The 15,472-nt window shown below is 46.3% G+C and overlaps 1 protein-coding gene across 1 annotated transcript in view; it reads right to left on the bottom strand.

Annotated features, from left to right (window-relative positions):
- The window catches only part of PPIH (peptidylprolyl isomerase H), a 40,000-nt gene that overhangs the window by 12,770 nt on the left and 11,758 nt on the right, over positions 1 to 15,472 (bottom strand). The window contains exons 6-8 of the mRNA XM_066606737.1: positions 12,116 to 12,208; positions 3,027 to 3,114; positions 438 to 478 (exon numbers count right to left, since the gene is read on the bottom strand). Coding sequence (XP_066462834.1) covers positions 438 to 478; positions 3,027 to 3,114; positions 12,116 to 12,208 — 222 coding nt within the window. The remainder of the gene's footprint in view (positions 1 to 437; positions 479 to 3,026; positions 3,115 to 12,115; positions 12,209 to 15,472) is intronic.

The following is a 15,472-nucleotide window of genomic DNA, read 5'->3' as shown; positions in this document are numbered from 1 at the left end:
TCCGCAGAGCCGGCGGTTAGTTTGGCCAACATTAAACTTTTATGCATGGCCACTTTAACTTTCCACACTAACCTGACTCATGCGGACTGCTGATATAATTTGCCTTATAAGCAATATAGGCAAATTCCCTCCCTCAGTAAACACGGCGGCACAGCTGGATGCACGGTGACAAAGATGGCTTTGTTTTGTCTTCTAGTCTACATCAGACAGCATTAGTCTTTACTCCATGTTATGGGTCAGTGAAGACGACTATGGAGAGCAGTAGTAAGCGTTGATCTTCACAGGGTCCCCATGTAACACAGATTATAGGCATAGCATCTATTCCTTATCTCTGGCCGTTTCCTGCATTCTGGCACACCCAGCGCTAAGTAGTAAATGATTGCTTCATTCATCAACGGAACGTTTTATAACAAACACTACAAGGAACGTGCAATTACCTCAATTTTTCTCATTACTAGAAGTCCATCGATGATTTTACCTGAAGGAAACAAAAACAGAACATGAACGTGATTACTGCAGAATTTGCATCGGTAACACGACTAAACACTCCTGCAGCATAAACATAATACAAATCATCCTGGAAGCATAGCCCCTTGACCCTAGAGGACATACATATACATCTTCCAAGCAGGATCGGTAGCCTAGCCCGCCACAATAGGGTGGCTATCAGCAGTCTTTGAGACCGATTGTGGATGTTAACCCTTCAAAATGCTGCTGTCACTTTTGACAGCAGCATTTAAATGACCTAATCAGAGTTCAGGGGTCTCCGTCAGACCCGCTGCGATGAGAATGCGAGGTTCCGTTTGGTTGACATGGCATCAAAGGGTCGTCTGAGGGCCCCAAGAGTTGCCATGTACTTCTGCTTATAAGGACAAACCTGCAGCCTATCTTAATGAAATGCCAGCAGAAATACCATATATATGGTATTGCGGTATATAGTATAACTGATCAAATGATATGTTCAAGTGTGCTATGGAAACTTATACAACAAAAAAGTTAAAAAAAAAAAAAAAAAAAAGGTGGAAACTTTTTTTTTTCTTTTATAATAATAAAAAAAACAAGTATACGGCACTAAAATTAGAATTAAACAAAAAAAACCAACAACAACCTTACCCCAAACTCATAAAAAAAAGACAAAACATGTTTAGTACTGCAACATCTGTACAAGTCTGATCTATCAAAATTTTTTATTCTGCACAGTAAATGTTGGCAGACAGAAAAAAATAATAATAAAAAAGCACTCAAAAAGTGGTACAAAAAGAAACCAAAAGGTTGTCCTGTAAAAAACGAGTCTCCACACAACCCTACTGACAGAAAGATAGAGTTACGGAAGTCAAGAGATGACAGAAATCTTTTTCAAGATTTTCTTCAAGTGGCGGAGGATCAACTGATCACCAAGAATCCCGAGTGGCAGGCCTCCGGCGATTAACTATTGATGAACTATCCTGACGATAGATCACAACAGAATTTGCCAAGAAAACTATTTTTATGGGCAACTTTGAGGTATGTAGCCATTTGCTATTACTTGCTATGTGAGAATGTCACTTAGCGATGCCCCCTGCTGACGGAAATGCAGCTACAAGTCGCTCCAATAGAAAATAATGGAGCCGATTCAAAATTTACTATGGGGATCCTTCTTGTCATAAAAGTAAAGCGCAGGTAAAATCCTCATAAGGGTCGTTTCACGTCCCCAGTAACAACTCAACATCACAATTCAACAAAGACTTGTCTGAAGGATAGTCGATCAAAAACATATAAAAGAATGTTGTCAGAAAGACCTTCCGTCCGTCGCCCCGTGTCAGTGAACACGTAGGGCCAGCCTGAACAACTTTAAAGGGCAATATAGACTAAACTGTGTTAGGGTGGATTCAGACGACCGTATATCGGCCGGGTATTCACGGCAGCCGATATACGGCGCCTCTCTCTGCAGGGGGAGGAGGCTGGAAGAGCCGGGAGCAGTGCACTGAGCTCCCGCCCCCTCTCTGCCTCCTCTCCACCCCCTCTCTGCCCCTCTGCACTATTTGCAATGAGAGAGGCGGGGCTAAGTTCCTGGAATTAGCCCCGCCCACCTCTTCTCATTGCAAATAGTGCAGAGGGGCGGAGAGGAGGTAGAGAGGGGGCGGGAGCTCAGAGCACTGCTCCCGCCTCTTCCAGCCTCGTCCCCCTGCAGACAGAGACACCGTATATCGGCCGGCGTGAATACCCGGCCGATATACGGTCGTCTGAATGCGCCCTTACAGCCGAGTCTGCTAAACCAGAAGATTGATTCTTCAACCATCAACCTACTTCTATCTAACATGTGTGGCCAGCTTTTCTGAAATGTGTCAGAACAGGACATGCTTTGATTTTTTTTTTTTTTTTTTTGCATACAAACACAAGTCGGTGATAAAAACAATAAAAAAAAAAAAGTAAAAAAAAAAAAAATCAAATAATATACCATTAAAGCTAATGGATCCACGGACTGTCCGCGTGCAGATTGTGTTTGCAGCTGGCTGCACACGGATCCATTAACTTTACTGGGGCTGAAGCAGATGTGTGAATAAGCCTTTATACTTAGCAGAGCGACAGTGGAACCCATTAGGGTTCAGCGATTAAGGACATTGGACGGCCGTTGCCCGATCTAGCCAGGTTTGGCAGGCTTCGGTGTACATATTTATTTCTACGCTTTCATCAACCGCCCGCAGCCAAATAATTGGTCACAGGGCACGTTAACCACGCGTGCTCAGGTGATGCGAGGGGACATGTTTATGGAGAGATAATCTGGATGAAGGTCATAGTGTTTGCGGTTAAGGATACTAGATTTAATCTCCATCCAGCAGGTGATTGAGGGTCATTTCTGCACATAACAGAGGGGGGTCTTATAAATCCATAGTCTTAATCCCATAGGAAGCCACGGCGCATCTCAGTGAAGGGATTACAACAGCTGTATTGTAGGAGCCGCTTTACAACCCCAGCCTTTGTTATAGACCTTAGGAAGAATGTAATGTGTTTGTGTGGCCTGGGCTATTGTGTAACCCAATACTCACCAAAAACCACATGTTTCCCGTCCAGCCAATCACATTTGGAGCAAGTGATAAAAAATTGGCAGCCGTTTGTTCCGGGGCCGCTGTTGGCCTGCAGAGGAAAACACAGGGCATGTTTACAAGTATATTCACAGCAGAGACATAAGCAAACAGAACAAAGGCAAACTGATGTTAAAGGGGCACTGACCCCAAAGTCAGGAGCTTGGAAAGCTGCATTACGGCGAATTCGCATTTTAGCCGATTTACCGCAGATTTGCAGCAGATTTCACCTTTCATTTGAATTCGAATTGGGGGACAAAAATCACTCTGATAAAGGGTTAATAATACGAGTCGCATGAAGGTATGGAAAGGTTTCTGGAAGCGCTCTGCATGAAGTCCATCCGTTCTCCCCATCATTGTGTGGTTTCTTCCCATACCCCTAAAGGGTTAATTTAGATTACTGATGTACGGCGCCGCGGAACATGTATGCGCTATACAAGGGCGTAAAGTAAACTGGATCCGAGAGGCGGTGATCATGCATGCAGAAATGTCTGTCCATCGCTGAACGCACCGGTCTGCTTCTTCCCAGACTGAAATGACTGGTAACAAAAGAACGAAATGTAACAATAGTCATCGGAAAGACTTTAGGATTTGGGCTCCTCTAATATCATTCAGTAATGGGTAGAGCAAGCGGAAAATCTGTCCTGATCTCCTAGAGGCCGGCGGAAGCCCCGCAGTGTAATGATACGTACATGTGAAACCCGCATTAGCACACAGCGCATATGGATACCTGACAACAGGGTCTGATTGCTTTCCTTGTAGCCAGCAGGTGGCCCAGGGACGAAAGAAAGTCCCCCGCTGTGCGCCAAAATAACGCTCTTTTGTCTTCAGGCTTCAACTAGTCTGTCTATCCTCCTGTTTTAGCATAGCGGGCAAGGAAATGGACATTTAATCACAAAGGTATGATTAGAAGTCACAGCGCTGCGAGGAGAGGCGCTGCGTGAAAACGATGCAATATACAGAGGTGGATACAATGTTGCAAGTGAGGGTTCTTCTAGACGAGCTGGTATAGTTTGACCGAGGTCACTGCCGGCTCGTTCGTGGTTGGCTCACGTTTAGACCGAACGATTATTGTGCGCTTTTGCCCATTTGAACGAATTTTTTTGAATGATCTTCCGTCTTATACCTGCTGGTTGTGCAACTTCATCAGATATTGGATCTTAGAGGATACTGCATTGTGTTCTCCTATAGAAATCCTGCAGTATTTGCTAATGTAAGGCTGGTATCACACAAGTGAACCCCGTTTAACCCCTTAAGGACCACCGGGTTTAAATATACGGCAGGCGGTCGCAGGTGGTATATGGACACCTGCATGAAACTGCAGCGCGGTCAGAGCTAGCTCCAACTACTCCCGTCAACTGTTCTCCATGCCATTTTCAAAGTTGACTGCACATCTATGTAACTGGGCAGGGGGTCGCGGGGCACCCACCTCCCGCATAGAGGTGCCGATGAGTTTACATGGCAACCTGGAACCTAGTGAAGGCTCCCAGGGCTGCCATATACTGCAGTCTATTAAGCTCTGCTTGTGGTAGGGCTTGATAGACTATCGTTAAAAACAGAATATACAGCAATACTTAACAATTGCAGTATACAGTGGAAGCAACTGAACTATTAAAAAAAAGTAAAAATATGTAAAATAAAATAAAGAATATTTACAAAGAAAAACCTTTTCCCATTTTTCATGCAAAAAAAAGTAAAATAAACATGATTGATATCGCTGTGTCCAAACTATTAATATATTTAATTATCCTATAAGGTTAATGTCATAAAAAAACAAAAAAAAACAAAAAGACAAGCCCTCACATAGCCACATCATCGGGGAAATAAACAGAAAAAAACTTATGGTAACTAAAATATGGTAACAGATGCCCCAAGAACACTTAAACACACAAAATCAGTGGCGCAAATGTGCTTTTTTTTCGTATTCCACTCAATAGGGAGAGAAGTAAAGATTTTTAATACATTATATGGTACATTAATTAGTACTATTAAAAGATACAGCTCCTCCGACAAAAAAACCCCTCATATGGCCATGTTGACAGAAAAAACAGGATATTTTTGTTACTCACCATTAAAGGGGTTGTCCCGCGCCGAAACGTTTTTTTGTTTTTTTTTTTCAATAGCCCCCCCGTTCGGCGCGAGACAAACCCGATACAGGGGTAAAAAAAAAAAAAAAAAAGGCCAGTACTTACCCGAATCTCCACGCTCCCGCGACTTCTTACTTACCTTAGTAAGATGGCCGCCGGGATCTTCACCCACGATGCACCGCGGGTCTTCTCCCATGGTGCACCGTGGGCTCTGTGCGCTCCATTGCCGATTCCAGCCTCCTGATTGGCTGGAATCGGCACACGTGACGGGGCGGAGCTACAAGGAGCAGCTCTCCGGCACGAGCGGCCCCATTCGGAAGGGAGAAGACCGGACTGCGCAAGCGCGTCTAATCGGGCGATTAGACGCTGAAATTAGACGGCACCATGGAGACGGGGACGCCAGCAACGGAACAGGTAAGTGAATAACTTCTGTATGGCTCATAATTAATGCACGATGTATATTACAAAGTGCATTAATATGGCCATACAGAAGTGTATACCCCCACTTGCTTTCGCGGGACAACCCACTTTAAATACTATTCTCGGTAGTTCATTGGGGGGGGGGGGGGACACAGTGAAGACATTGGGTATAGCTCCATGAGAAGGCAGACACTTAGAAGGAGTCAACTCTTCCTTTGCTAACAGCTATATCCCTGTAGCCCCCAAGCTAAATCTGTTTATACACAAACGGTAGGGGAGGAAAACTCCCACAGGCATACTGAATAATTACTTTAAAGCACACAACTTAACGAAGAAGTGAAGGGGAAACCTCACAACAGAGAAACAGAGACTGTTCAAACAATGGGGACAATGGGTGGGCGTTGTCTCCTCCAATGAAGCTCTGATAAAAAGTGAGCTGTCAGCCAAATGGGCGGAGTCCTGCCCATGGCATGGTAGCCCTCCGTAATTGCCGACCTGATCTGTTGGGCAATGGTGGATTTGGAGACGGCCAGACCTTGATGAGAATCGACACAGCGGAAGGATTCTGCACATGCAAGAAAGAACCGCAGTGCGCAGAAGTCAAGCTTGTGCAGACAAAGTTTCAAAGGGTGTGAAAACTTCAGACAGAAGGAGGACAAAACAATGTCCTCGTTGAGGTGGAAGGATGAGACCACTTTGGGAAGAGAGGATGGAATCGGAAGAAGGACTGCCTTATCCTGAGGAAGCACTAGAAAAGGAGACCTGCACGATAGCGCAGCAACCCCAGAGACGTGGCAGATGGAAGTGATGGCTACCAGATGGAGAGAAATGTCACACATTGGCTCGAAGGGAGACAATTGTAAAGCGTCTAAGACCAGATTGAGGTCCTAAGGTGCTAATGGAAGATGGTAATGAGGGGCGGCGTGTAGGCACTGTGGACTTCGAGACCATGCGGCATTGAAAAAGGATCGACTGTGCGGAGACTTGACCCCTTAATGAGCAGAGGCTCAATCCCAAATCCATGCCCAATTGAAGGATGGACAGGATTCAGGGGGGAAAAAAAAAAAAAACACCTAAAGGAGAACTTACACACCCTATGGTAGATGTGAGAGGAAAGTCCGTGAATCTCTGCACTTTTCAAGACTAGATTCAACAGCCGCGCCATTACACGTAGCGTATGCAAATGCGGATAAAGACCTAGGCCCTGATTCAGCAGATCCTGACTGAGTGGCAGGGAATGTCAACCTGTAGGGACGCAAGATTGGCATATCAAGGACAACATGGCCAGTTTGTCACTATGAAGATCATGGGGATGCCCTCCATTTGGCCTTCTTGAGGAGCCATGGATGAGAGGCATCGGTGGAAGGGCACACAGGAATGAGAACTGGTTCCATGGGATCGTAAGGGCATCCACAACCAATGCTTGAGGATCGCAGGTTTGGGAGACGAAGATCGGGAGCTGTGCAGACTTATGACTGGGTTTTCTCCTACCAGTGGAGCAAAGGAGCCGCAGAAAATGTAAGCAGGATGAGAGGCGTGTGAAGTTGGATGCGGGATCGATTATGGACAATTGTAGGAATGCTGAGTTGGAGCACTCATCAACGGCGGGCCGATGCCCTACAGGGCCGCGAAGGGAACGCCTCTTCCTCGTGACTCAACGAGGACAGGTCGGAAGCGGCTAGGCAACGGAGACAGCATGTGGCCAAGGGAGTAGGCAGGCAGGGAAAGTGATCAGAGTAGCGCGGACACCGGAAAAGGACAACACACCGAAGTTCGACATGTGGTCATGATGACCGGAAGCAATCCAAGCGATTACTGGGCACAAAGAAGCGATTGGAAGTTGCCATAATTCGGTGCAGCCCAAGTAAACCACCCCGAGGGAAATGACCTTGTGCACAGACACCCCTCCCTATTGGGCTGCCAAGGATCTGGGCACATTGGAGCAGGAGCCCAGGAATAAGAATGGGAAGGAACAGGAATAGGGGGGCCCCTATACTTAACTTCCAAAGAGGAGAAGGGCCACATGCCATAGCATCAACTCCAGCCTCATCCTCTGCTACATCTCACCTTCCTTTGGGGTGGGAGAGAAGTACAGGGATCCAAGCAAGAGGATCTTCACTGGCGAAGTCACAAGACTTTGTTTTTTTATGTGCCACCTTGACTTTGGGAAATAGGGAAGCAGCAGGGAACTTAGTGGCAACCCTGGTCTCGCTCCTTCAGTAGGGTAGTAAAGGAATTCTGTCACCCTCTGAACCCTAAAAGTCCAAGAAACTCAGGGATCTTGAAGACATACAGCAGGAAGGTCTGCCTCCTATGGACACTAAGCTAAAACGGATTTAGCTGAGTGTCTACCGGAAGAGTATAGCTGGTAGAAAGACTCATGTCCGTCTCCTAGTTGCAGGAACTATACCCAAGTTCTTTGCTGTGTCCCCCAATGACACAGACGAGAAATAAAAGTTATAGCTCTTGAAAAATGGGGCTAAAAAAGGAAAATTTTAGAAAGATCTGTCCTTTAACGGGTTAACAGACATGAGAATTGCGCTTTGCTTTTACAGGAGTGACTGTTCATTACTGAGCACTTGAAACGGTCTCCTATATGGCTACAGACTACTACTGGGTACTATAACTTGGATAATGTCATCATCCTCCATGATACTAAATAATGTGGTACCAAATACAGGTGGAAACATAAAAATATTGCACAAAAAGTGCAATTAATAAGATAGCCAGAAGTTTTGATTATGACGAACCTGGACAAAAATGAATGACTTTGCCAACGCTGTGTACCTTATGCTTTCCTTTTTATTCACCAAGCGCCGGGAATAACCAATGTAGGCTATAGATATGATCAGGTTTGGACTTTCTATCCCCAACGATTTTTCTTATAAAACATAGTAACATAGTAACATAGTATGTAAGGCCGAATGAAGACATTGTCCATCTATCTCTAACAGCTATCTCTAACCTCTGGCTTTCGAGTTATTGCAAAACTACAATTCCTTACAAATGAATGAACCTTGATTGAAGGGTTGTGTCACATCTAGCCATTGTACAAACAACGGCGACACCTACAGTCTGTAAGAAGCTACTGCACTCATGTAGTTTAAAAAAAAAAAAAAAAGAAAAAGGCATGTAGATGTGGGGGGGCTTCACATCTGCGCTTGGGGTTCCACTTTCCTCCTTTGTTCGGGGAGCAGGAAAGGAGAATCCCTGTGACTGCATGGAACCGAACAGCACCAAACAGACCCCATTGACTATAATGGGCTCCGTCCGCTTTCTGCCTAGCTGCCCGGCTTTAGTTCGGAGCAAAAATTATTTTGAGCCGGATCTGTGACGGAACCACCAGTCGGAGGTTCCAACACAGATGTGATACCGGAGAAATCCACTCACAGGCTAAGCAATCAATCCCCACCCTGCTTGCCACTGAACAAACGTCACATTTGGTAATCCCGCTGGAGTCATGCCATCCTTGTGATATTGATTCCATGTGACCACGTTGTGCCAGGTACAAGTGACAAAACAAACGAGGGTGGCGCATCATGCCATGGTTATTATTCATTGCCTTGTAGCCAAAACAGAAGGCAGAACCTCAAGGAGATGGTGCCCAGCGAACGATAAAGGATGAAAAAAACACTACAAAATGCAAAAAAAATAAATAAAAGCACAAAACATGTACAAGGAAGGAAGGGAGGAGAAAAAAAAAAAAGTTTAAATCATATACAATATATCAGATGACTAGCCTAGACCCCTACAGTCCAGATAACCAACAATACCTACAGTAGATGTGGTCAAAATAGGACAGTAACAAACAAAATCATATTGGTAACTTGGCTCTGGAACTCTACAGCAAACACAATCTGACAAGCCCCAAACTGGAAAAGCAATGTGATGCACGGAGCAATATAAGAGGAAGAGACAGAAAATTACTAGAAAAGATGGGTATTAGTGTATCTTGACGCCACCAGGAAGTCCTGGTGGAGTCAAGTTTGCCAGCGGGCGACGCCCCCTGATGCTGATTGGCTGGAGAACTGGGTTGTCTACAGGTCCTGGGAGCCGAGTAAAAAGGCTGTTTTATCTGCAATCCAGCTCGGCCTGCACCTCCCGGGCCACGCTGCAGCTGAAAGCCATTTCCCCTCCGGCATGGCAGAAGGCAGCACCCCACTCTGTGTGGAAGCGCACAGTGAACTCGCCAAGAGGGAGCGCAGAGTGCCGTGAAACAGCTTTGCATATGGAGCCGCTGAAGTCGCTCCCCCCATCCCCAAGTAGTGTCGTTAACATACCGCTTGGCTGCAGGGAGGACACAGCGATAGCCTTCCAGAAAGTGACAGAGGACGTCCATCCACAGCAGCAGTACAGCGCCAAGCTACGCGTGCTGAGATGCATCCCCGCACTTTACAATCGCAGCGGTACGTCGGGAGCAGGGAGGGACAAGCACAATAACTCTGCTTTCCCGGGAGCGGCCGTGAGGGACCACTGCTGCCGCCGGCGCCCGGGATGGATCCCGAGCATGGCTTTAATGGTGTGCGGGACAGAGCACAGATGCTGCAGCGTCTGCATTGATTTCTGGCAGCGGGGCTGGCTTAGGTTGAGGGTTACTATTCTTCTTAGCCTTACATTTACACCTAATAATGTAAGCCTAGGAACAATAGTAACCACTCAGCCTAAGCCAGCACCACTGCCAGAAATCCACGCACACTGTACTGCTAGGACCTTCATCCATTGACCCTATCAGGAGCTGGGGCTGTGACAGGGTCGTTCCTCCTGTCAAACCCTTAGCTTCTGGTGGCGTCAAGATACACTTATACCGAAAAGATGTATAACCAGCTGATCAAGAAAAACACTCATCCTAAGTGTCATGCTGAATAGATGCCCCACACGTATCGATAGGTAACTTCCTCGGGCAGAGGCCACGGAAGCATCGGCACTGCACCAGCTACTAACAGCTTTAGAGGGGCATTTTTGACTTTAATGCATGTATATTGGACCGACAATCATTTTTGTCATAGGGTTGAAGTTAAAATCTTGCACCATTTGTCTTCTGCAGCTTCTACATATCACTTTACATAGAAACTGCAGTCTAAGTCTCAATAGGAAATCAGTCAGTGAAGCTGGACTGCTGGCTTACTTTCCCTCTGCTCCCTCTTCCATGTTCTTATCAGCTAATTTATGTCTGCAACATTTATCTTTGTTGTGGTCATAACTTTGCTCTTAGGAGTGCAGTAGAGGAGAGACAAGGTATGAAAACTAAGCCATCAGTCCAGCCTCACTGACAGATCGCCTATTGAGACTGAAGGCACCTTTACATGGGCGACTAGAGCCCAAATAATCACTGGAAGCAGCAGTTTTCGGTGATAGTTGGCCTATGTCTATTCCCAATCATTGTTATAAAGGCCTGTATAAAAGGGTCTCACATTGATTTGAAGTAATGCTGCAATCCAATAGGTGGCGCTGCAGAAATATTGTTCCATTCTCCTTAATGGTCTGCGTACACAAAGCCACCAGCAGAGAACTGAGCGAGAAATTGTTGTCATTGCAGTCGCTTGGTTTTAGGATCACCTAAAAATCAAGTGACTATTGGCCTGTGTAAACAGGCGTTGATCAATCTTTTAACGACTGCCTGTTTGCAGTGAATAGAGGCCGGAAGAGATCTCCAATGCGCTCCACCTCGATTCACTGACCAACTTTATGTGAAAGCACAGTAGTGATAGCCACCAAGATGACTGTCGGGCACTTATACTGCAAGAGTAGATTTAGACTGCAGTTTCTATATATAGTGATATGTAGAAGCTGCAGAAGTCAAACCGTGCAACATTTTTAATTAAAGGGGTTGTCCCGCGAAAGCAAGTGGGGTTATACACTTCTGTATGGCCATATTAATGCACTTTGTAATGTACATTGTGCATTAATTATGAGCCATACAGATGTTAGTCACTTACCTGTTCCGTTGCTAGTGTCCCCGTCTCCATGGTGCCGTCTAATTTCAGCGTCTAATCGCCCGATTAGACGCGCTTGCGCAGTCCGGTCTTCTCCCTTCCGAATGGGGCCGCTCGTGCCGGAGAGCTGCTCCTTGTAGCTCCGCCCCGTCACGTGTGCCGATTCCAGCCAATCAGGAGGCTGGAATCGGCAATGGAGCGCACAGAGCCCACGGTGCACCATGGGAGAAGACCTGCGGTGCATCGTGGGTGAAGATCCCAGCGGCCATCTTACTAAGGTAAGTAAGAAGTCGCGGGAGCGTGGGGATTCGGGTAAGTACTGGACGGTTTGTTTTTTTTACCCCTGCATCTGGTTTGTCTCGCGCCGAACGGGGGGGCTATTGAAAAAAAAAAAAAAACGTTTCGGCGCAGGACAACCCCTTTAAGCCCTATCGCAAAAATGATTGTCAGCCCAAAATACATGCATGTAAGTGAAACATATTGCCACTCAAAAGTGTCTAGGGCCTTTAACAGGTGAATAAAGTTTGTTTTTTCAAATTTACAACATTTCCTGTAGTTGTAAATTTGCTTTGAGCAGAAAGTCATTCCCTGTGAATATGAATTCAGTACATACCATGGAAAGCAGACCGGGTGCCGAGTGCTTCAGCTTAAAGTTCTCATCTGCAAATGGTCCTCTGTAAATACTTGCCACTCCTGTGCCGTCACCCTGCAAAGTAATCATCATATGACTGGAATATACAGAAGAGGTTTTATAAGAAGACTACCACAAATAGGAACGATTGACGTTTCCACACAGGGTTCTCACCCAGCATACCACACACTCGAAATGGGAAAAATTATTATATTTTGCAGATAACGCAAATTTTCTGCCACGTTTTATGAATGAATGCTTTAAAAAGTAGAAGCGTTCATTGTATTTTTTTTAATCAACAACAAAAAACTAAGTGACTGCACTAAAGAGAAATTTAAATCAAATCAGATCAGTATTTGTTGCGACTGCCCCTTAACTTCAAAACAGCGTCAATTCTTCTAGGCACGCTTGCACAAAGTCAGGGATTTTGTAGGGTTATAGTCAGGTGTAGGATAAAAAAAGGATACCAAATAGATGATGATGATCATCCTTTTCATATGTAGGTTGAAATATAGTCATTAACTGAAACGGCTGTGTAGGAGGCTTAAAACATGGAGAGGAACAGCTAAACCAAGCTGCAAAAAGGTGAGGTTATGGAAGACAGCTTCATGTCACAGGTCGTAAACCACTGCAATAGAGAACACAGCAATAAGACACAAGGTAGTTATACTGCATCAGCAGGGACTCTCCCAGAGGAAGATTTCAGAGCAGACTGGGGTTTTCAGATGTGCTCTTCATGGAAGGATTGCGGGCAAAATGCCATAGCTTCAAAATACAAACAAGCAACTCAACTGTGCATAAAAACATAAGAACTGGGGTGCAGAAAAATGAAAGCAGGTGCTCTGGACTGAGGAGTCCAAATTTAAGACTACAGAAGGCAATTTGTTCGCTGGAGAGCGGTACAATAATGAGTGTCTGCAGGCAACCGTGAAGCATGGTGGAGAGCGGTACAATAATGAGCGTCTGCAGGCAACCGTGAAGCATGGTGGAGAGCGGTACAATAATGAGCGTCTGCAGGCAACCGTGACGCATGGTGGAGAGCGGTACAATAATGAGCGTCTGCAGGCAACCGTGACGCATGGTGGAGAGCGGTACAATAATGAGCGTCTGCAGGCAACCGTGACGCATGGTGGAGAGCGGTACAATAATGAGTCTCTGCAGGCAACCGTGACGCATGGTGGAGAGCGGTACAATAATGAGTGTCTGCAGGCAACCGTGACGCATGGTGGAGAGCGGTACAATAATGAGTGTCTGCAGGCAACCGTGAAGCATGGTGGAGAGCGGTACAATAGTGAGCTTCTGCAGGCAACCGTGAAGCATGGTGGAGAGCGGTACAATAATGAGCGTCTGCAGGCAACCGTGAAGCATGGTGGAGAGCGGTACAATAATGAGCGTCTGCAGGCAACCGTGAAGCATGGTGGAGAGCGGTACAATAATGAGCGTCTGCAGGCAACCGTGAAGCATGGTGGAGAGCGGTACAATAATGAGCGTCTGCAGGCAACCGTGAAGCATGGTGGAGAGCGGTACAATAATGAGCGTCTGCAGGCAACCGTGAAGCATGGTGGAGAGCGGTACAATAATGAGCGTCTGCAGGCAACCGTGAAGCATGGTGGAGAGCGGTACAATAATGAGCGTCTGCAGGCAACCGTGAAGTATGGTGGAGAGCGGTACAATAATGAGCGTCTGCAGGCAACCGTGAAGCATGGTGGAGAGCGGTACAATAATGAGCGTCTGCAGGCAACCGTGAAGCATGGTGGAGAGCGGTACAATAATGAGCGTCTGCAGGCAACCGTGAAGCATGGTGGAGAGCGGTACAATAATGAGCGTCTGCAGGCAACCGTGAAGCATGGTGGAGAGCGGTACCATATTGAGCGTCTGCAGGCAACCGTGAAGCATGGTGGAGAGCGGTACAATAATGAGCGTCTGCAGGCAACCGTGAAGCATGGTGGAGAGCGGTACAATAATGAGCGTCTGCAGGCAACCGTGAAGCATGGTGAAGAGCGGTACAATAATGAGCGTTTGCAGGCAACCGCGACGCATGGTGGAGAGCGGTACAATAATGAGTGTCTGCAGGCAACCGTGATGCATGGTGGAGAGCGGTACAATAATGAGTGTCAGCAGGTAACCGTGAAGCATGGTGGAGAGCGGTACAATAATGAGTGTCTGCAGGTAACCGTGAAGCATGGTGGAGAGCGGTACAATAATGAGTGTCTGCAGGTAACCGTGAAGCATGGTGGAGAGCGGTACAAGAATGAGTGTCTGCAGGAAACCGTGAAGCATGGTGGAGAGCGGTACAATAATGAGTGTCTGCAGGCAACCGTGAAGCATGGTGGAGAGCGGTACAATAATGAGTGTCTGCAGGTAACAGTGAAGCATGGTGGAGAGCAGTACAATAATGAGTGTCTGCAGCCACCAATGAAGGATGGTGGAGGGTCCTTGCAAGTTTGGAGCTACATTTCAGCAAATGGGGTGGGGGATTTGGTTGGAATTAATGGTGTCCTCAATGCTGAGTACAGACAGATACTTAACCATCATGTAATACCATCAGGAAGGAGTCTGTTGGCTCCAAATTTATTTTGCAGCAGGACAACAACCCCAAACATACATCTATCATCATTAAAGGGGTTGTACCAGAATTTCACCACTGCTCAGTAGTGGGAGGCGGGGGAGGGTCTTTCTGCTGAAATCCCTGCCAATCTCAAGAATGGAGGTCCCATGTCCCCCGTCCTCCTCAATGTGTGATTACTGCACTTTGCAGCGAGAAGACCGATTGAAGCTTTGGTGGCGTAAGCACACTAGCGCTCCATTCACTTTCAATAGGACTCCATTCAGAGGGACGTCACTGTGGGGGTAAGAAGTGACCCCTGCAGTGACAGGAGAGCGGGACATGTGACCCATGTTCTCGAGATCGGCAGGGGTCTCAGCAATAAGACCCCCACTGATCAGCAAGTTATCCCCTATTCTATTAAAATTCTAGTACAACCCCTTTATGAACTAAAAGAAGAACAAGGATTCCTGGAAGTGATGACTTGGCCCCCACAGAGCCCTGATGACATCATCATCCAGTCTGTCTGGGATTACATGAGGAGACAGAAGTATCTGAGCGAGCCTATAGCCATAGAAGATCTGTAGTTAGTTCTCCAAGAGGTTTTCAACAACCCCCTTGCTAAATTCCCTCAAAAACGTTGTGCGCGTGTATCCAGAAGAACTGATGCTGTTTTGAAGGCAAAGTGCAGTCATAACAAATATTGGTTTAGATTTTCTTTATTCACTTTGCACTTTGTTAATTGAGAAAAATAAACTATTAACACTTTTATTTCTAGAAGCATCCTTACTCTA

The sequence above is a fragment of the Eleutherodactylus coqui genome, chromosome 6 (assembly GCF_035609145.1).
Source record: "Eleutherodactylus coqui strain aEleCoq1 chromosome 6, aEleCoq1.hap1, whole genome shotgun sequence".
Lineage (NCBI taxonomy): Eukaryota > Metazoa > Chordata > Amphibia > Anura > Eleutherodactylidae > Eleutherodactylus > Eleutherodactylus coqui.
Note: the sequence above shows the minus strand (reverse complement) of the source record. Positions and strands in the feature narration are given on the sequence as shown.